At 37.0% G+C, this 18407-nt stretch overlaps 3 protein-coding genes across 4 annotated transcripts; all 3 read right to left on the reverse strand.

Moving 5' to 3' along the window:
* Window positions 1-1638: 1638 nt before the first annotated feature.
* On the reverse strand, window positions 1639-18385 carry LOC119079374 (dnaJ homolog subfamily C member 22). 2 transcript variants are annotated; one of them, XM_037187246.1, is made up of 6 exons: window positions 9599-9974; window positions 2951-3069; window positions 2620-2889; window positions 2144-2549; window positions 2010-2076; window positions 1639-1947 (listed from the first exon to the last, which is right to left on the reverse strand). In XM_037187246.1, exons 1-6 carry the CDS (start codon window positions 9874-9876, stop codon window positions 1729-1731), a joined length of 1359 nt encoding a protein of 452 aa, XP_037043141.1. In that variant the 5' UTR covers window positions 9877-9974; the 3' UTR covers window positions 1639-1728. The 2 variants fall into 2 exon arrangements, with proteins under 2 accessions (XP_037043141.1, XP_037043142.1); XM_037187247.1 differs by lacking the exon at window positions 9599-9974 and adding an exon at window positions 17617-18385 and having other exon boundaries at window positions 1647-1947.
* On the reverse strand, window positions 3361-5659 carry LOC119079373 (uveal autoantigen with coiled-coil domains and ankyrin repeats protein-like). The gene is made up of 3 exons (XM_037187243.1): window positions 5067-5659; window positions 4361-5008; window positions 3361-3700 (listed from the first exon to the last, which is right to left on the reverse strand). The coding sequence occupies exons 1-3, from the start codon at window positions 5545-5547 to the stop codon at window positions 3402-3404; spliced, it is 1428 nt and encodes a 475-aa protein (XP_037043138.1). The 5' UTR covers window positions 5548-5659; the 3' UTR covers window positions 3361-3401.
* Window positions 6080-7952, reverse strand: LOC119079370 (cytoskeletal protein Sojo-like). Its single transcript, XM_037187240.1, has one exon. It carries the CDS (start codon window positions 7864-7866, stop codon window positions 6130-6132), a length of 1737 nt encoding a protein of 578 aa, XP_037043135.1. The 5' UTR covers window positions 7867-7952; the 3' UTR covers window positions 6080-6129.
* Window positions 18386-18407: the final 22 nt, after the last annotated feature.

Raw genomic sequence — 18407 nt, forward strand, 5'->3', positions numbered from 1 at the left:
GAAAATTGCAATTTTCCCTAATAATCCTAAGTTTAAGTCGGTGACCCCTAATTGGAACGTTAAAAAGCACTTCGCATATGTCAGAGTCACGGATGTTTGCAAAATTTATGCAATCAACCTTAATATGGTGAATCTGTTCATGTTGTGTGTGAACAGATTCACCATATTAAGGTTGATTGCATAAATTTTGCAAACATCCGTGACTCTGACATATGCGAAGTGCTTTTTAACGTTACAATTGCGCAACGGACTATTTCTAACATTAGCACTATCCCACAGCGCGAAGCTATTATACTAATCGCGAGCCATTCGTCTGACGTATTTCGACAAATCAGAAAACAACGCAAAAAGGCCAAATCTCTGTCGTCGTTAAGTCAAAATTACGTTAAACCGATCAAAATCAAATTGTCTAAGTCGCGTTATCCCTAAAGTACCTAGAGACACCGTTTCGTCCAGCTAATCTCAAAACTCACTAGTTCACTTCCATAAAATTCCCGTGAATTTTATGTGGAAACAGAACACTGGGGGACTCGTCAGGAACGACAGTGTCGAGAGTTTTGTTATTGTATGCGCTCTACGGTAGGGAGGGTAAACTTTTTGTAAAAAATCAAGCAAACAAATGAAACCAAAAAGAAGAAGAAAAATCAACATTTTAATGAAGTAACAGATTCAAACCTCAACCAATCGGCTCACGCACAGATCCATTCACCCATTCATTCACTTTTGCACAAAAACTCACAACAGTAAACTTCACAAACATGTTCACTAAAACTGAAAATTAAACAAACGGAAAATACTGACACTAACACTAACAAAAGCCATGGCCACTAATCTGAAAAAACAAAAGGGGGATATCGACCTAATTCTCGACGTTTTCAGAGCGTTCGTGTAACAACGAGGTATATCAGGAATATTGTCAAGAATGCATTGTCTTGAAATTTCGTTAACTTTCGTTATGTTCCTCTTCGCGTAAATCTATAAACTCCACGAAAATGTTTTCTCGAAAATAGGCTGGGTATATGGATGGAATCGAACTGATCTTAGCTGTGTATGTGTTGGAAATAGTTTGAGACAGAGGATAATGTCTGTGCTTACCAACCAATTATATTGCCATATTACCTTTAAAACGACTTGATTGCTCAACAATATCTCTTGCATCGAATTTTTACCGATCGATGTAGTAGTCTCACAATAACGAGATTTCTGTCTTTTAGTGATTGACATTTTAATATCAAAATGATTCACTCATTTTCACATGTACTCGGTGCATTAAGTGATGTCTTAATCACAGATGATGCTGCGAATGCCATATGGCCCTACGCCGGTTCCTTTGAACACGTCCCATATAATATTTTGGACTGACTTAGTGCTCTTCACAACATTTCATTTTTACGCTGAAAATTTGTTCCGTTTCTCATTACCACTATGTGATTGACGTTGAAACGTTGACATGCATTAATGCGCTTCAGATATGGGTTTTTGCGGAAAATATCATTAGTCATCTGGACACAAATTAAAATTCGTCTTGCTTTAATCGAATTCATTTCGTTCGAAATGTTTGCATAACAGAAGTGTTCTTTGGAAAATTGTACCAACCAATTAAAGCAGCAAACATGAGTCAGAATAAAAATCGTCCAATTCTTCTATGTGTGTAGCACTCGGTTCGATCTTACACATTTATTTGCATATTATTTACAAATGAGATTACATTTTACACAAAACCGTTCATTACAAGTCACCGCTGCTGTTGTAACGTTTGTTTTTATTTTTTCGTTTCGACTTAATTTTACTCAGCACTTCGTAGGCATGCGAAATTTCCATGAATTTCTCCTGAGCGATTTTCTTCTCATCTTCGCCCTTCACCTTATCCGGATGATTTTCTTTGGACAGTCGACGGAACGCAGACGTTATCTCCGACTGGGATGCTGTTGGAGACAGTCCCAGTGTCTGTGGGGGGAAATTGCAGTGAAATTAGTATAAATCGATCGAGACACCGCTGCTGTACGTACCTTATAAGCATTCTGCTCCCCGTCCGCATCCATCATATCAATCATTTGTTTCCAAGTTTCGTAAAATCTGAAAGGTCGATAAGGGTCATTGTAGAATCGGTTGATATTTGACGACAAAATATACTGAGACTCACCCGTGATGCTTAGCAAACTTCCATAATTCGTTCAACGAATTCTTCAGATCCGTCCACCAGGGAGATTTAAAGAAGTTGGTAATCGCTTCGTGAACTGGTACTTCATCCCCTTCGCTGTCCGTAATTTTCGCATTGAAATAGAAATAACATCCCAGGAGTCCCAGATACAGGCAGCAAGCAACCGACAAAGTTATGAATCTACGTTTCTTGCTCCGTTTTTTCGGCGGAGTCAGACGCCATTGCTTGGAGTAATTGTCAAAGACAATGGTCGACGCAACAATCGTAGCTGTTAACCAATACGCTTCTTCATACACCACAAATCGCAGCAGGTAAACGACGTACGCTGTGAATAGACATTTCCAAATTGTTCCTCGTTCGCGGCCCACATTACCAACACTCCAAACACCTAAAAAAGGATTGGTGATCAAATCAAATGATTATTGAGTTAACTCGGTGACTAGGAGGTAGAGTGTTACCTAATGCTACAACGAATGGAGTGAGCCAATGCAAGAATGTAAAACTCATGCCATGATAATCGTCCTCTGGAATGGCCATCAAAAACACCTGGCACCAGAGATAGGAAATCATAATTTGTGCCAGAAATTTGTTGGTTGAAAACGGCGGTCGTTGATGCTTTCGAATGTTTTCTTTGAATTTTTCGATGAACTTCGGATCGTCATTTGCATCACGCACCAATTCCGGCATACGGAAGAAGTCATGAAACCAACCGACTAGGAAATATCCACCTGGATAGCAATTTTGAAGGAGTTAGATTCAAACTAGTTTTGTGATGATTCGCATACTTACCAACAGTTGACCACCAAATGAAAGCTTGTCTGTCTCTTCCAAGATACAAATGGTGCAGACCAAATATGCCACCGAATAACCAGCATAGATATGCTCGGAAAAGCGACTTTTTCGGAGTTCTGCAAATTACGAAAAGAAAGTTTCAATTAACAGAGGTAAAACTTATGATGACGTGAGACGAGGAGCTTGGGAGTTCAGTCGAAGTTATTTATATCGGAAAAACAAACTGAAATTATTTAATTCGTTCATTGCACCTTGCATGGACTGATTTAACATGCATTTTGCTATAGATAAGATAGTGTTAGCTAGAGCCACAGCGCTGCTACTGGCATGATGTAACAATAAATATTCGCTGCAAGTGGAATGAGTTTCAGTGAAATTAATGCACAAAAATCATAAAATAACTTCCAAAGAGACTAGATTTATTGAACAAAACATTCGCTCGTCTTAATTACAAATTTTTATCTTTTTTTAATGTGTGCAACAGAACTTCACGGACAGCGAGCAGTCGTTGCAATTTTAGCATCTTCTCGCATTGATTGTTTATCGTTGCAGTTTTTGATTGCACTTCATTTTTCAAGGCTTTTATCTCCACATTTTTCGCACTAACGACTTCTTCGTGGGATTTCATTAGTTCCGTAACTCGATTCGATTTTTGACTCAGAAGCATTTCCATGTCCAACAACTTTTGTTTAGTATCAGTCACGGTGCGTTGAAGGACTTCTTTTTCTTGTTTAAAATTGTTTTCAGCTGAGATGGGAAGAATATTTCAAGTTTTGTAGAATGGATGGGGTGGATTTGGACTAAAAAAAATAAAGGATGGAACGGTGCCTGTATCTCCTCTGAATTCATGATTTGAACCTCGAAAGCCCTTCTGAACTCTCCCCTCTTGAGAACATTATTTGTCAACAAAATTCGCTGCGCCAAATACTAGGCAACGAAGTATAGGATCCAACAACATCAATCCGAACAATTTTATTCATTTCACATGAGTACGACATTACGATACGTACGTTTGTGTATGGTAATATCAATATCGCATGTGGAATGGTCAAGTTTCTAATTCGTATCAATTTTCCTAAAAACTAGTTCGTACATCGCGCCTCTTCGAAATTAGCTTTTGCTAAGAATCACCCGAGCAAACGACAGACCTTTTCGGACCTAGTTTTTGGCATCAAAGGATTTAAGAGTAGAAATCAGGGACTGTTTTAGAAAAAAATATTTTCTCGTATTTTCCTACGTTTCCCTACTTTCCCCCGTATTTTTCTACATCCTTGAGAAAAGCTATGAAAATATGGAAAAATTTCTTCCCAAAAAGTCCCAGGTGGACACACTAGTCCCAATACACCCGACGCGCCAGGAATATACTCGAAACCTATTAGCCTAACTGGAGATTTCCACACGTTTTACCTTTCGTGTGTGCAGCGCTGTATTCATTGTTTCTATTCCTTGCGTCTACTAATTCATTTTCCATTCGATCGATTGTGGTGTGTAATGCAACCAATTGTTCTTCGTACGTCCTTACTATTTTCTCATTTTCTTGACAATGGAACGAAACTTTTTCTTTCAGCGATTCATTCAACTTCTGACAGTCTTGCCTTTCGTCCGAACAGTTCGTTAATGCCTCGCTGAGTTTATTGTTTTCTATCTCTAATGCGAAATAATCGGATCGTAAAACTGCAAGTTCTCGTTCAGTTTTCGCCTGCAGTAACTTTTGACTCCTGAATTGACACTGCAATTTCTCAATGATACCGCGAAGTTTTTCTTCGATTTTCTTGAACGATTCGGTTCGGCTTTCTTGAATCGACGTATTTTCAGCGGCTTGAGTAACAAGTTGCTGCTCTGCCAATTTTATCTTAGCTGTGAGTTCTTCAATGGTACCGTTGAGTTGGCCAATTTTGTGCTCGTATTCGGTGATCTTTTTATTTCCTTCGGTTGTGGCTTCGATCAACTTAGTTTTTAAGTTCAGAATGTTTGCGAAGAATTTAACATTTTCATTTTCATTTAGATTCTTCAGAGTTTGATGGTAGTACAGTTGAATAGCGTTTTCGCCCAGACCTTTAAGTAGTGAAAAAGTGTCATTATTTGAAGCGAATAAATTGATGATGAACTGAACTTAGTTCCTCGATTTTACGGTCGTTGATGTTAAATCTCACTCCGTTCAATTGACACCCACTTTGATCATTCGTACTATCACCACTCGCGTTAATTTGCATTTTGTCAAGCAGTACCCTCATTTCTTCACACTCCTTTTCATAGCTTAACTGCTGCTTGATTAACTTTGACTTTTCCCGATTTTCTTTCCGACACTTGAATGAAATTGGTGACTCCAAAGCAGTTTTACCGAACCTTTTTCCAAAGCTTGATGTCAGTCGCGTCCTATCTCTGCCGTACGGTTTTTCCGGAACGGATGTCAGTGACTTCTTATGGTGAATGCAGCTGTTTTTCGGTGATGTATCTGTCTCTGCAACTTTGGCGTTTAGTGGTACGCGAATTGGGATGCGTGAAGTAATAACATTTTTCGTAATTTTTTTGTTAGGTTGGATGTCTCGTATGTTATCCTTGAAACATTTATCGCGGTTAATCAATTGTTTCATACTTGCAATTTGTATTGTGTAATGAGCCGGCGCATTAATTTTCCGTAGGATTGTTGATTGAAATGTGCAGAGATTATTGATTCGGTTACTGCGATACTAAGAAAGTTATAAGTGCCTCGGTGCAAACATACTATTTACGAACTCTGTGCTATACGAGCATTGACAACCATAAGAATTAATAGGAAAGAACAGTTCCAACGTACCATCTTCTCTCTTATACTCAACCCAACCTTTTTTGTAATGAACACGACAGAAGGTATTTGGAAGGGAACGCTCGAAATAAAAGTTTTTGAGTTTTATGACGTTCGATAGCTGATTGAGTTCTAGAACCAGACCAATCCACATAGTGAATCTGACATATTCAGTTTTTGAAAACCACAATAAAGTAAAGTTCCGACTTTTCTTAACATAAAATTTTGGGGGACACGCTTATTGTACAGTTCTGAAAGCTAAGATAGGATACAATGAGTAGAGTGACCGAGATTGAAGAACATATTTGAGGAGGAAGTATACAACGATCAGCAACTTCAACTTCAAGAATTTTATTTTCAAAAAATTTTAAAATTCGCAAAGCTTCACCGGTTATTCATTCCGCATGCTCGCTAGCAAATTGTCGCGTATCACTAGCAATTTTTGAATCGAACTGAACGTTTCCTCCTGATTTGTCAGTTCCAGACATCTATAATTGAGCGGGTCTTTCAGGAAATCAAGTTTGTATGAATCGAAGCTACTTCCTCTCAATTGCTTTATTCCATCCATTGCATCGTTGAACTCTTTCGTCACATTTTCTGCGTCTTGTGCTTTGAACATGTGCTGTAGACTGGTGACTTTGTTATCTCGTTGTTTCAAATTACTTTGCAATTCCTCAATTTGTCTGCAGAGACGCTGATTTTCATGCATTGTTTCGGTACTTGCTAATTCCAGTCGGTCCTCAAGATTCACACATTTGCTTTCGTAAAATCGGAGCCTTTCGGTTAGATCGAAACATTTCCGTTCCGAGATCGTAAGTTGATTTTTGCAGGAATTTATTTCTGCCCTAACGTTGACGATTTCAGACTCGTATGAAGTCACGTCAGAACGGAGATTGTCAGCTTCCTTTTTCAGTTTTTCTTCAACCAATTTTGCTGTCTTCAATTTAGTTTTCATTTTCTCTATTTCGGCTAGATGTTCCTCCATTTGCTTCTGTGTCATTTCTTTGTTTAGTTCCATGTCGCGTTTGACAGCCTCTTGAGTCTTAACATGCTGTTCAGATTGTTTCAACTTCTTTCCGAGATCTTCCACCTGCTTTTTCAGTTGACTGTTGTCGATTTGATACTCAAGAATCTTGCTCCGCTGATCGTTTAACATTTTCGATACAGACGATTCGGTAGCGGCGTCAATGAAGTCCTTCTTTAGACGAATCAAATTCTGCGAGAGAAGTTCTTTCGTTTCAGTCTCGATGCTCTTGAACTTGTCATTGTGATCCTCGAAATATTTGAAGGTTTGTAAACACTTTTGTTTGATGTCCTCGTCCTGGATCCGGTTCAAATTCTCCAAAATATCAGAACTGGCTTTTAGGAATTTGTTTCGTAGCGACAGGTCACCTTCACGCATTTGGTATATTTGAGCTTCGATGTCATTCATTAGTGAGATGTCGATGTCCTTTTTCGCTAATTCAATAGCAGTTCCTTCACATTTCAACGGCAGTTTAGACTCGCCACTACCACCTCCATCTAAATCAACGAAATGAATCTCATCCAACCTAAGCTCCTTTCCACCCAAATTTATCAGCTTCTGTTTCAGTCGCTTTAAGTCATTGTATTCCCTTTTGAAATTGGCTTGTTGCTCGTGCAGCTTCTTCTTTTCTGACTTGAACTTACGAAATTTGGCGAAAAATTCTGATTCTATCGAAGATTTACTGTCACCTTTCAAGTAACTCGGAATGGTCCCAGGTTTGTGCAGGAACGACGGAGTCGAGCATAACGACAGACCTGAGTTACATTTTGATAACGAATTCGTCAGTAGCTTGCGCTCAGGATATTGTTTCGACGTCAGCGATTTGTCGTTGATGAATTTATCGTTGATGGTGGAAATGGTTTTCGGACGCCGTGTACTCGCTTTTAGTGCTTGTTGGTTTATACTAGAGACCGATCTAACAGCTTTTGCTTGATTGTTGAATATTCCACCGGCTTTGCGATTGAGTTTAATTGATGTCGACTTTTTCACCGGCAATTGGGAAACGACCGTAAGTTCGGCATGTTTTGGAAATGGAATGCTCAGCTGACATGAATTTTCCGGTACTGATTTAACGTCGTTATTGGGCTCAGTAAATTCCGACATGTTTGTTTCAAAATGAGTTAAAATAATAAATGAAATTAGGACTGAGAATTACGACGACAAATCGCAAAACGACCGACTGCTTAGCTGTGTATTCCTATTCTTTCTGTTCTATGCAATGCTTTCTGACTCTTAATATGAGTCGAAATAATTTTTTAAATAATTTAAAATGACGAATCGTCCTTGACGATGAATATCAGTGAAAACTCCGAGACGCAATCATTTTGGTGCGGGTAGAAAAATCAATTGTCTTCCCGCAAGCACAATAGAAAAGAACCTTCCTATGAAAAAACACCTTGCAAATAGATAGGTGGCCTGAAACGGATAATCATCTGCTATCAACATTGATGAGAAAAATAAACGATATTCTCGAGCAAATGCTGCAAAATGTACGTTTAAACAAATGAAGTAATAGATTTTTTATGTAATCGTGCAAATCATTTTCATGGCCTTTTGCATAGTAATTTGAAAAAATTATCATCACTTTCAATTATCATTATCATTCAGGGTTGATCCTTTAAATACACTCAAAATAAAACAATTTCAAACCAATTCATGTTATCATTGTTCATGTTATCGTCACTATGACCAAAACGGCGTATTTCTGACTCAGCACTCCCTTGCAACAACAGTGTTCCGTATGGGACAGGCATTATAGCATACATCAATTCATTGACTCGAAATCAATTTGTGAACTAGCGAATTCGTGTGTGTTTGAGAGCAACTCGGTTTGGAGACTTTTATTTTGACTCATGTAGTTGCATACCTCGCTTTCGGCTCGTAATAAGCAAACTCTGCACTTGTCGAAATAGCCGTCTCCAAACCTTGTTGCTTAAAACGTACTCGAGAGTTCGGTTCGTATCACAAATTGATCCCTCGTGTAATGAATTACATCCACCGCATCCAATGTAATCTAATATTTCTAGAACTTATAATATTCATTCGACCTTAACATGTTAAAGTAATAATACCTACGACATACGACATACATCTGGCTATGAAATAGATCACGAAAAACCTATACCTTTGTACAGTTTGCTAATTTATGATCGATAGTTCCACACATAAGGTTGAAAATCTATTCTACAAATTCTGAAACGATTTTTTGTTCAGTTTCTCCAACATACCTAAACATAGGTGAATATCAGAACAAGTGCGGAAGCATGGCGACGAAAAGAATGACGGTAGAATAATTGAATTTCAATTACAATTCCGCTTAAATTAACACATATTCAATCCGATAATGTACGTAGAACAAAAACGATTGATAAAACATCATTGACATCGTACAGAAATTTGTCTTAAATCGGAGTAATTGAGTAAATGGGAATATATCGCGTAAAACAGTGCACTTTTGAATTACGATAAGAGCGTTTATTGCATATCGGTGTGTCTATGGGACAAATGATGAAAATTGTGCTAAGTTAAGACAAACGAGTCATTATTCTCATAATACACTTAAAGAAACAGAAAACAAAACTTTTCTCATCTATAAAGTAAATTGAGTCACAACGCACTCGTCCCCAAGTTGCCTGCTTTAAAGCGAACAGTTTTTACAATTTGTTAAGACAGCAGCAGTTGCTGTACCTTTATTTCGTTCAGATATTTGATTTTACTAGAAAAATATCTTTCCTCAACATTTCGTCATTTGCTAGAACGTCTACAACTTTTCCAACTCCAGATGGTTTGGTTAGTTAATACACACAAAAAACTGAAAAATTGTTCAACAATTTACTTTGGCTTTAGTGTCTCGCTCAAGTGTTTTAAGTTATTTATCGTGTTCAGTGAGTCTCTCAGCAATGCCATTTTGTCCGACAAATTTTGTAATTCATTTCTGACTGAAACCTCTGAATTCTGTGTAAAATCGTCCTTTTGACTGACGATGTTATTGTCTCTTACGGCCACTATTCCTTCGTGGAGAAGGGCATCCTCTTCGGTGTTGACGTCATTCTCTTTTTCGGCCAAAATTCCTTCGTGCTTATCGCCCCTGTTGTCAATCACATTTTCTTCCATTTTTTGTGTGTGGAAAATTTACTTATTAAACACTATTGAATCGCACGCTAGTAATTGTAGCACATCAATTTATTATTAACTCAACGAGTTGTATGTTCGAACTAACAATTGACAAAATTTCGGTCTGTTGAAACAGATGTGAAAAAAACTTGTTTAACATTTTTGTTCGAGAATAAATATTCAAATTAAAGAATCGACGTGTTGTCTTGTTACACGTCATTTAATTGTTACACTTGAATATGCAAGAATGAATGGTTGGAATTGCTACTGATAACCAGACGAATTTCTAAAGAAAACCTAGTTTTACCCAATCATATTTCATCTATCTACAACAAACAATGCTACCACAAAGTCCTTAAGGGTTGTTCGTGTTCGAAACGATGACTTTTTTCAGTTTTTAAACTCTTTAGAAGAAGTACGTAGTGCATGGCTCAGAGGTCAAGATACGGTGAAATGAATTATTTCAAAACATTACGAAAATGTGCTGCTTATTACATCATGGTGACAGTAACAATGATTCTGTGAAATCAAACCGTTTCTTCTAGTGGCGTTTTGTTTCTTAAAAATCGAAACTTTGATCATTGATTTTGAGGAATGGAACGGACCAAACAGTGCTACATCACTAAAAAACGAATTCATTCACTGACACAAAAAAATGAGTTACAGGTAAAAATTGTAATAAGCTATATTTTCAACTCTGTCTATGTACCAGCAGCCGGTAATGAATCCGGAAATTACCTGCAGAAAATAACTGAATTCATTGCCATAATACGACATGACACCACGATATGATATGACTTTTCGTCTCATCCTAATAAACTTATCAATAGTTATTTATACAACGGACTGATAAATGCCTTTTTAGGCACTAGATGTGTAGATTGTCACTAGAGGCCGCAGGCCGAGTGTGACAATACACATCGTGTGCCAAAAAACCCTTTATCATCGAGTTGTATACACCGTTTTTTGCAATAAAGGCAAAAGAAAGTCCTACTTTTCATCACTTGTTGCGAAAATAGCTATTTACAACCCTTTGGATGAGCAATTGATTTTAAGCTCAAAAACATGCAATTCGTTATTTATGCAATCGAGGTGCAAAGTACTTTATTAGGCAACGCTTACTGTGATACAAAAAATCTGAAGTACTAATGACCTCAGCTAGGTACACCTTACAAGTAAAAGTAATTTTGCCAAATAATTTTCAGTGCCTGGTAGTTTTCGAAGAAGAATGCCTGCTGCAGGTCACTTCATTCTAATCTACATTCTCGAATCAGAGGCCAAAGTGCTGAGATTTGGGTCTCACCAACTTCTCTTAATCCTATTATTCTCGACGCTGTATTGTATGTCCAGTTGAGAATAAAGTAAAACAGAAAAATGTTATAATTCCAAAACCATTTCTACTGCTATTACGATTTGAACGGGCACTAACATCAACGAAAATTAGGTCAATTATTTCTGAATTCTCTCTTTGCTTCTTTATTTACAAATCTTAAAGAGATGTGCCGCTAAAGTATTAGCATTATACACATAGAGTGGAAGTTCATCAACACATGCACAAATGGTATACGTTAATATATTAAGCTGGCGATATGACTAAAGTTATAACGGCATAGTAAGAAACTGAGAGTATTTAAGTATATGAGACTTATACCACCAATTACTCGAAATTTGCTAATAAGATTGAACATGGAAACAAGTGAATTTGTGAGAGTGGAAATAGGTTTCATTTTGCATCTTGTATGATTAATCCTACAAAACAGTTCAGAGTCAGAGATCTGTTCCTCCCTTTGAGGAACATCATTTTCATTTTAATTTGTAGACGGCAGAGCCTTCAGAACTTTTTCATGCCTTGAGGCGAAAATAGCTACTTTCACACCGCTGAAGAATGTAAATCAACCATCGCCAACCTCTACATGAAAAGCTTTGCACATAGCTGGATAATTTCGGGAAAGTGTTCAGCACAGCTCGCGTTTAAACACTGCATACACGTCAAAAAATAACTTTTCCCTTGTTAAGTAAATAACTATTTCGCATCGAATTCAATAATATAGCAGCTTTACGACATGACGAAAAGCTTACTATACACTTTAATGTCGTGCTACCATAAACAGTGATCGTTAATTTGTGTTGATAACAAACAAACACATTTCTAATCTACGCGGTTCATGTCTAAACTTAATCGATGATTGTTTAAACGAAAAGTTACCGCCTGTTATCATCCATCGCATTGGTAAGTTGTGTATACAAAAGTGTTTATTTCACAGTTTGTTCGTTGAAAGAATCGTTTAAAAGTCTTGTGTTCCATCAGTGCATACCTTTCGTAACGTCTTTAAGGTAAAGAAGGGTTTTTATCTGCCTAGAACGATAATCTTGCATTTATCCCTCTGGTGCAAAACGGTTTATCTCGATATATTTGTTCTCGGCTGATAATAGTAGATTATTGACTTATGATATGTCAATACGCTATTTTATTGCATAAGCAATACCCTCTCTAGCAAACAAACTTCGTTTTGACGCTGTCAAAATACAACCTTATTCCTTTGTATGATCACACACTGTTGACTGATTACTAAATTTTCATTTAAAATGCAAGGCCAATTTTGTAAGCAATGAGTGTGCAGTGACTTGAGAGCTGCCTTGACATAAGCGAAAAATAGAAAACAGACATAGGAAACGATAATATAATTTTTGGGGGAAACCTTGCACAATGCACATATGCAATAAAACACGGCAGAGTAAAATAAACCAGGCAGGAGCGGTTCATTTTTGAAACGTCAAATAAGCGACCTGATACCCTGAATGAAAATGAACTCAAATAAACACTGACATAAATTGAACCAACGCACGGATAGTGCGTGGATTGAGTTAATTTTATTCGCATAATAATAAGGCTACTTTTTGAAGTTAATATTTGCCCCAGGAATACTCGACCACAGCTTTCCAACGAACCCATACACGCTCGTGTCCTCTTTACCTTACGGAAATGAGATCCGGACTACTAAACCCAATTTTTCAACTTTCGACCACTTACAACCAGCCATGTATGGAAGATCAAAAATATCTAAGACTGGTTTTGGGGCCTAGGCACCAAGGCCTAACTAGGCACATATAAAAAAGTCCCGGAATAAATAGCGCCGATTTCGGTCAGTCGAAATTCAAAAGAATCCCTCAACATTTTGGACAGAGGTGCATAATCTACTATTTTACTCTGGAAAAGTCTCTCCTACACCGAAACTTATTAACGTCCAATTAAATGTGCCGCTCTGCTCTGTGAAGAAAAGGCATTCATTTTGATCTGCAGAACAGAAACGTTTCTCTAAAAAAAAACCCAGAAGCTCTGAAGCACATACGATCTAACATTTAAAATTCTCCACAATGTGCTGTTATCTCAAAAAGTTTACGAAACATCAAATTTTTGTGTAAAACTAAAAATTCTTTATCTCGAATTCTTAGAGAGTTGATAAATTCATGTTTTTAGCCTGTCGAAGTTTTCACCGTTGCAGTTCAAGCAAACATAATTCCGATGTCACAGTAGATTAATAACAATTCGGAGCAGAGACAGGTGAACAATGTTCACTGAACAAAGATGAAAAGATTGCTACTTCACTCGCTACAGATCATGGAAGTAAATCGTGATATAAAGTGATTCACAAAAGGTGCTTCCGTACTAATTTTTGTTGCAGCCAAGATACATTGATGGATTGATTTTATTCAAGAGTGTTCTCTTACAAATTACATTTGAATTTACAAGAAAACGGACACCGAGGCCATCCTTGTTGGGCCCATTGTGTCGTGCTCTTCGAGTGTGGTTGTTGGTTTGTGTATGATGTGGTTGTACCCACATTACTGCAGCCAAGATACATAAAATGAGATGCAGGCCTCCCACGCTTTAAAAATCCTCCCATTTTAGGAGGTTTGTTCATCATTCATCATTGTAGAAATGCCGATAAGCCCTTCTTTCTTGTTAAAAACTCATATTTTTTTCATTTACAATGGCTATTTCTAAGAAGTCTCTATTACTTGTAACATCCTTCGATTTCCCACGTGCAAAGTATCTATCTCATCATACAGGATCGGAAATGGATCTATCACGAAAAATTCTAGTCTCACCCAAAGTTACCAAAAAGCGCTCAATTTTGGACATAGGTTGTAAAAGAGACGAAAAAGTTGGATTGTCTGATTTGAGATGTTTGTCTCGGCCATACAAAAGTTTAAACTTTGACAAATTGTGACTAAGTGGGTATTATATATTACAATTTGATCGAGCTATCGTCACTGTGCTCGCCGAAAATTTTTAGAACTAAATAAAACCAATGAAACTACAAACATACGTAGAGTATACTTTCATTGAATAAAACGAATTCTTAATTTAAAAACGAGTGAGACTCTTCCAAATTGTTTTTTTTGTAAAGAAAATTATGGCACAAAAATCATGTGTATCTGAATCCAGGATAAACCAACACTAACATTTACTGAATTTCCAAAAACGATTGCTTGTGATCTAAAGAGGAGATTCTTTTGAAAAACAGGCAGCCGAAAGCGGATGCCTTTTCTTGTGTGCCTTTCCTTTCCTACAAGCTCGTGTGGGGTGTCATTAGAAAGGCAATTGCATGTTCTTTCGGGACAGTGAGTTATGAGCAGTTGAACGTATGGGTAAAAAAAGAGTAATTTCGGCGAACTTCTAACGGTTCCCGTGCATCCGAAAAGCAACAGAAACACAAAACAAGAATAGACCGGCTATAAGCCTAGTGAGGTCTTTTTTCTTTCTCTCAATTTTCTCACTTCTCGAGATACCAACTACCAAATACGTGAGTTACAAATAGGCAAGCAGGAAGAATAGTTTCTTCAGTCGATATCCAGCTGTTGAACAGTAAACATCGCCACCATCGTTCTATCAGTTTCGTAGTCAACTACCAATTTTGTATTCAACTACCAAACTCAACTATTCAACAACCATTTTGGTATTCAACTACCAGTTTGGTAGTCAACTACCAAATTATCGAATTATAAATAGGCAAGCAGCCTAAGTAATCTCATCAGTTGGTGTGCAGCTCTCAAACAGTTAACATCTCTACCACCTCTCTATCAGTATGGTAGTCAACTACCAGTTTGGTAGTCAACTACCAAAAATTCAAGCTTTAAATAGGCAAGCAGGCAGAATAATTTTGTCAGTCGGTGCGCAGCTCTCGAATAGTAAACATCTCTGCCGAAAATTACGTTTGGTAGTCAATTATAGCCTTGGTAGTCCAACTACCAACTACCAAATTTTCGAATTGCAATGTTAACTGTGAGCTATCGGTGATCAGATAACAAATAATTATTATTTGCCTGGTGTTGATATGCTCATGGTGGCTTTGCAGTTTTGAATGTCAATCCAGCTCGCAACTACCAACTACCGAAGCTACCAACTACCAAATTTTCGATTTATAAATAGGCGAGCATGTAGAATAATTTCGTCAGTCGGTGCGTAGTTCTCGAATAGTAAACATCTCTTCCCCAAAAATTACGTTTGGTAGTCAATTATAGCCTTGGTAGTCCAACTACCAACTACCAAATTTTAGAATTGCAATGTTAACTGTGAGCAATGGGTGATCAGATAACAAATAATTATTATTTGCCTGGTGTTGGTATGCTCATGGTGGCTTTGCAATTTTGAATGTCAATCCAGCTCACAACTACCAACTACCAAAGCTGCCAACTACCAAATTTTCGATTTATAAATAGGCGAGCATGTAGAATAATTTCGTCAGTTGGTGCGTAGTTCTCGAATAGTAAACATCTCTTCCCCAAAAATTATGTTTGGTAGTCAATTATAGCCTTGGTAGTCCAACTACCAACTACCAAATTTTCGAATTGCAATGTTAACTGTGAGCAATGGGTGATCAGATAACAAATAATTATTATTTGCCTGGTGTTGATATGCTCATGGTGGCTTTGCAATTTTGAATGTCAATCCAGCTCACAACTACCAACTACCAAAGCTGCCAACTACCAAATTTTCGATTTATAAATAGGCGAGCATGTAGAATAATTTCGTCAGTCGGTGCGTAGTTCTCGAATAGTAAACATCTCTTCCCCAAAAATTACGTTTGGTAGTCAATTATAGCCTTGGTAGTCCAACTACCAACTACCAAATTTTAGAATTGCAATGTTAACTGTGAGCAATGGGTGATCAGATAACAAATAATTATTATTTGCCTGGTGTTGATATGCTCATGGTGGCTTTGCAATTTTGAATGTCAATCCAGCTCACAACTACCAACTACCAAAGCTGCCAACTACCAAATTTTCGATTTATAAATAGGCGAGCATGTAGAATAATTTCGTCAGTCGGTGCGTAGTTCTCGAATAGTAAACATCTCTTCCCCAAAAATTACGTTTGGTAGTCAATTATAGCCTTGGTAGTCCAACTACCAACTACCAAATTTTAGAATTGCAATGTTAACTGTGAGCTATCGGTTATCAGATAACAAATAATTATTATTTGTCTGGTGTTGATTTTCTCATAGTGACTTTGCAATTTTGAATTTCAGCTGGCAACTACCAAAAATCTACCAAAACTATCAACTACCAAAACTACCACCTACCAAATTTTCGTTTTATAAATCGGCAAGCAGGTAGAATAATTTCGTCAGTCGGTGCGTAGTTCTCGAATAGTAAACATCTCTGCCAAAAATTACGTTCGGTTGTCAGATACCAACTACCAAATTTTCTAATTGCAATGCTAACTATGAACGATCGGTTATCAGATAACAAATAATTATTATTTGCCTGGTGTTGATTTGTTCATAGTAGAATTGCAATTTTGAATCAAGGCTGTTATCGTCTCATTTTTGAATAGTGACACAGACACATGGACAGACAGACAGACGGACGGACAGATGAAGTGTCCACAATAGGGTTTTTTTTCTAAAAGAAAAAAGACCTAAAAAAGGATTTCTTCAACTGATACTGATCTTAGCTTTCAAATAATAGCAAACATGCACGGGTACCGTTTCGATGAATGTGGTTTTGGAATGAAAATTTGAGGCTCAGTATCTCTACTCAAAAAATTTTGTGAACGTGAAATGTTTGATGAAAAAATATTTTTTTGCAGCAACTTTTAGCTGCTGGTTCACTTTTTCGAAATAATTCTATCTTGACCAAAGATTTCTAGGACACATATTAAAAAATTCACTAGAAAATGCGTCCAATTTCGGCAGGTCGTATTTTAAAAGAATCCCTCAGAAGTGAAAAGCGCCGCAGGCGAAACTTTTAAGTTATTTTACTCATCCATTGATTGGATTGATCTTGATCCTGATTTATGGAAGTTTATTGAAATTTTCGAAGTCTTATTTTAGGAGTTTTAGGAGATTTATGAGGATTTTTGAAATTTTAGGAATTTTAGGAGGTCTCCCTGGAGATGTTTACGATAAAGACTTTCGGGCTCAGTAGACATCCAATCAAAACATTCCTAATCCTATAACATGTGGAATTGTCTACGCAGAAGAATATCAGAAAAACAACTTAGCAACTGAATAACTCAATAGGTCAAATGATTGAACTAAATATTAAAGTTTCAGTTACTCGGGCACCGACTTCAAATTTTTTAACGAATAAATTCTTACTCCATTTTCTCATTAAATTCTCTAAGATTTTAACTTAAATTGTGTCGTGTCACAGTTTTACAACGATACTCAATTGAACCAACCATGTTATATTGTCAACATATGCACTGAATGACCAATTTTATTTACTTACATTGTAATGTTTTTGGTATCCATTTCTCTCTTTTGAATGATTCTCTTGTTATTCTATTTGATTTATGTTAATATCCACGTTCTATGTTGCGTAAAACTTTTTTAAGAAGTACCGTAACCAAATCACTGACGTGTTACAAAGTGTGTTCCACTAATGACACATAAAGAACAAAATTGTTATTTTTTTTTTTATTTCAATTTCACGTTGACGACGATTCAATCACAAAAGTCCACAATTCAATTTATTTCATTTAACTTAAACAATTCATGTTAATCGAACAAAGATTTTTAATTATGAAATGGTTTAGAAACCGGTAGTGACTCGTCTGCATTTTATATCGGACACACATTGAATAACACTGAACCGAAATGAAATATTATTCATAAGGTGTTCTGATTGTATATACCTTGTTCACGTGAAGCAATTCTATCACAGACTGGTGTGTTCGTTCTTAACATTACGTTGTATCACCGCAACAATAATTTTGTTTTACTTCTTCTGTGGAAGAAATTTCTTTTTAACGGTAAAAAGAACTTGTTTCTCTTGTGCGTTGGTGATAGATTATAACCGCTGGACTTCGTTTGTATCCAACATTTATGGGTATGTATTACAAGTTCAATGTTTTTACGGAATCTCGTCTCGACATTTTAATAAAACTGTGGACCGTATGAGTCTGTTTACAACAAAATTCCGAAAATGAAGTTGATAAAATTGCAATATTGTTACAAGCGATCGGCTAATGTTAGGATTTGTTATCACGCACGGTGTGTGTGTGTGTTCTGAGTCGCATA

Source organism: Bradysia coprophila, unplaced genomic scaffold (genome assembly GCF_014529535.1).
Source record: "Bradysia coprophila strain Holo2 unplaced genomic scaffold, BU_Bcop_v1 contig_324, whole genome shotgun sequence".
Lineage (NCBI taxonomy): Eukaryota > Metazoa > Arthropoda > Insecta > Diptera > Sciaridae > Bradysia > Bradysia coprophila.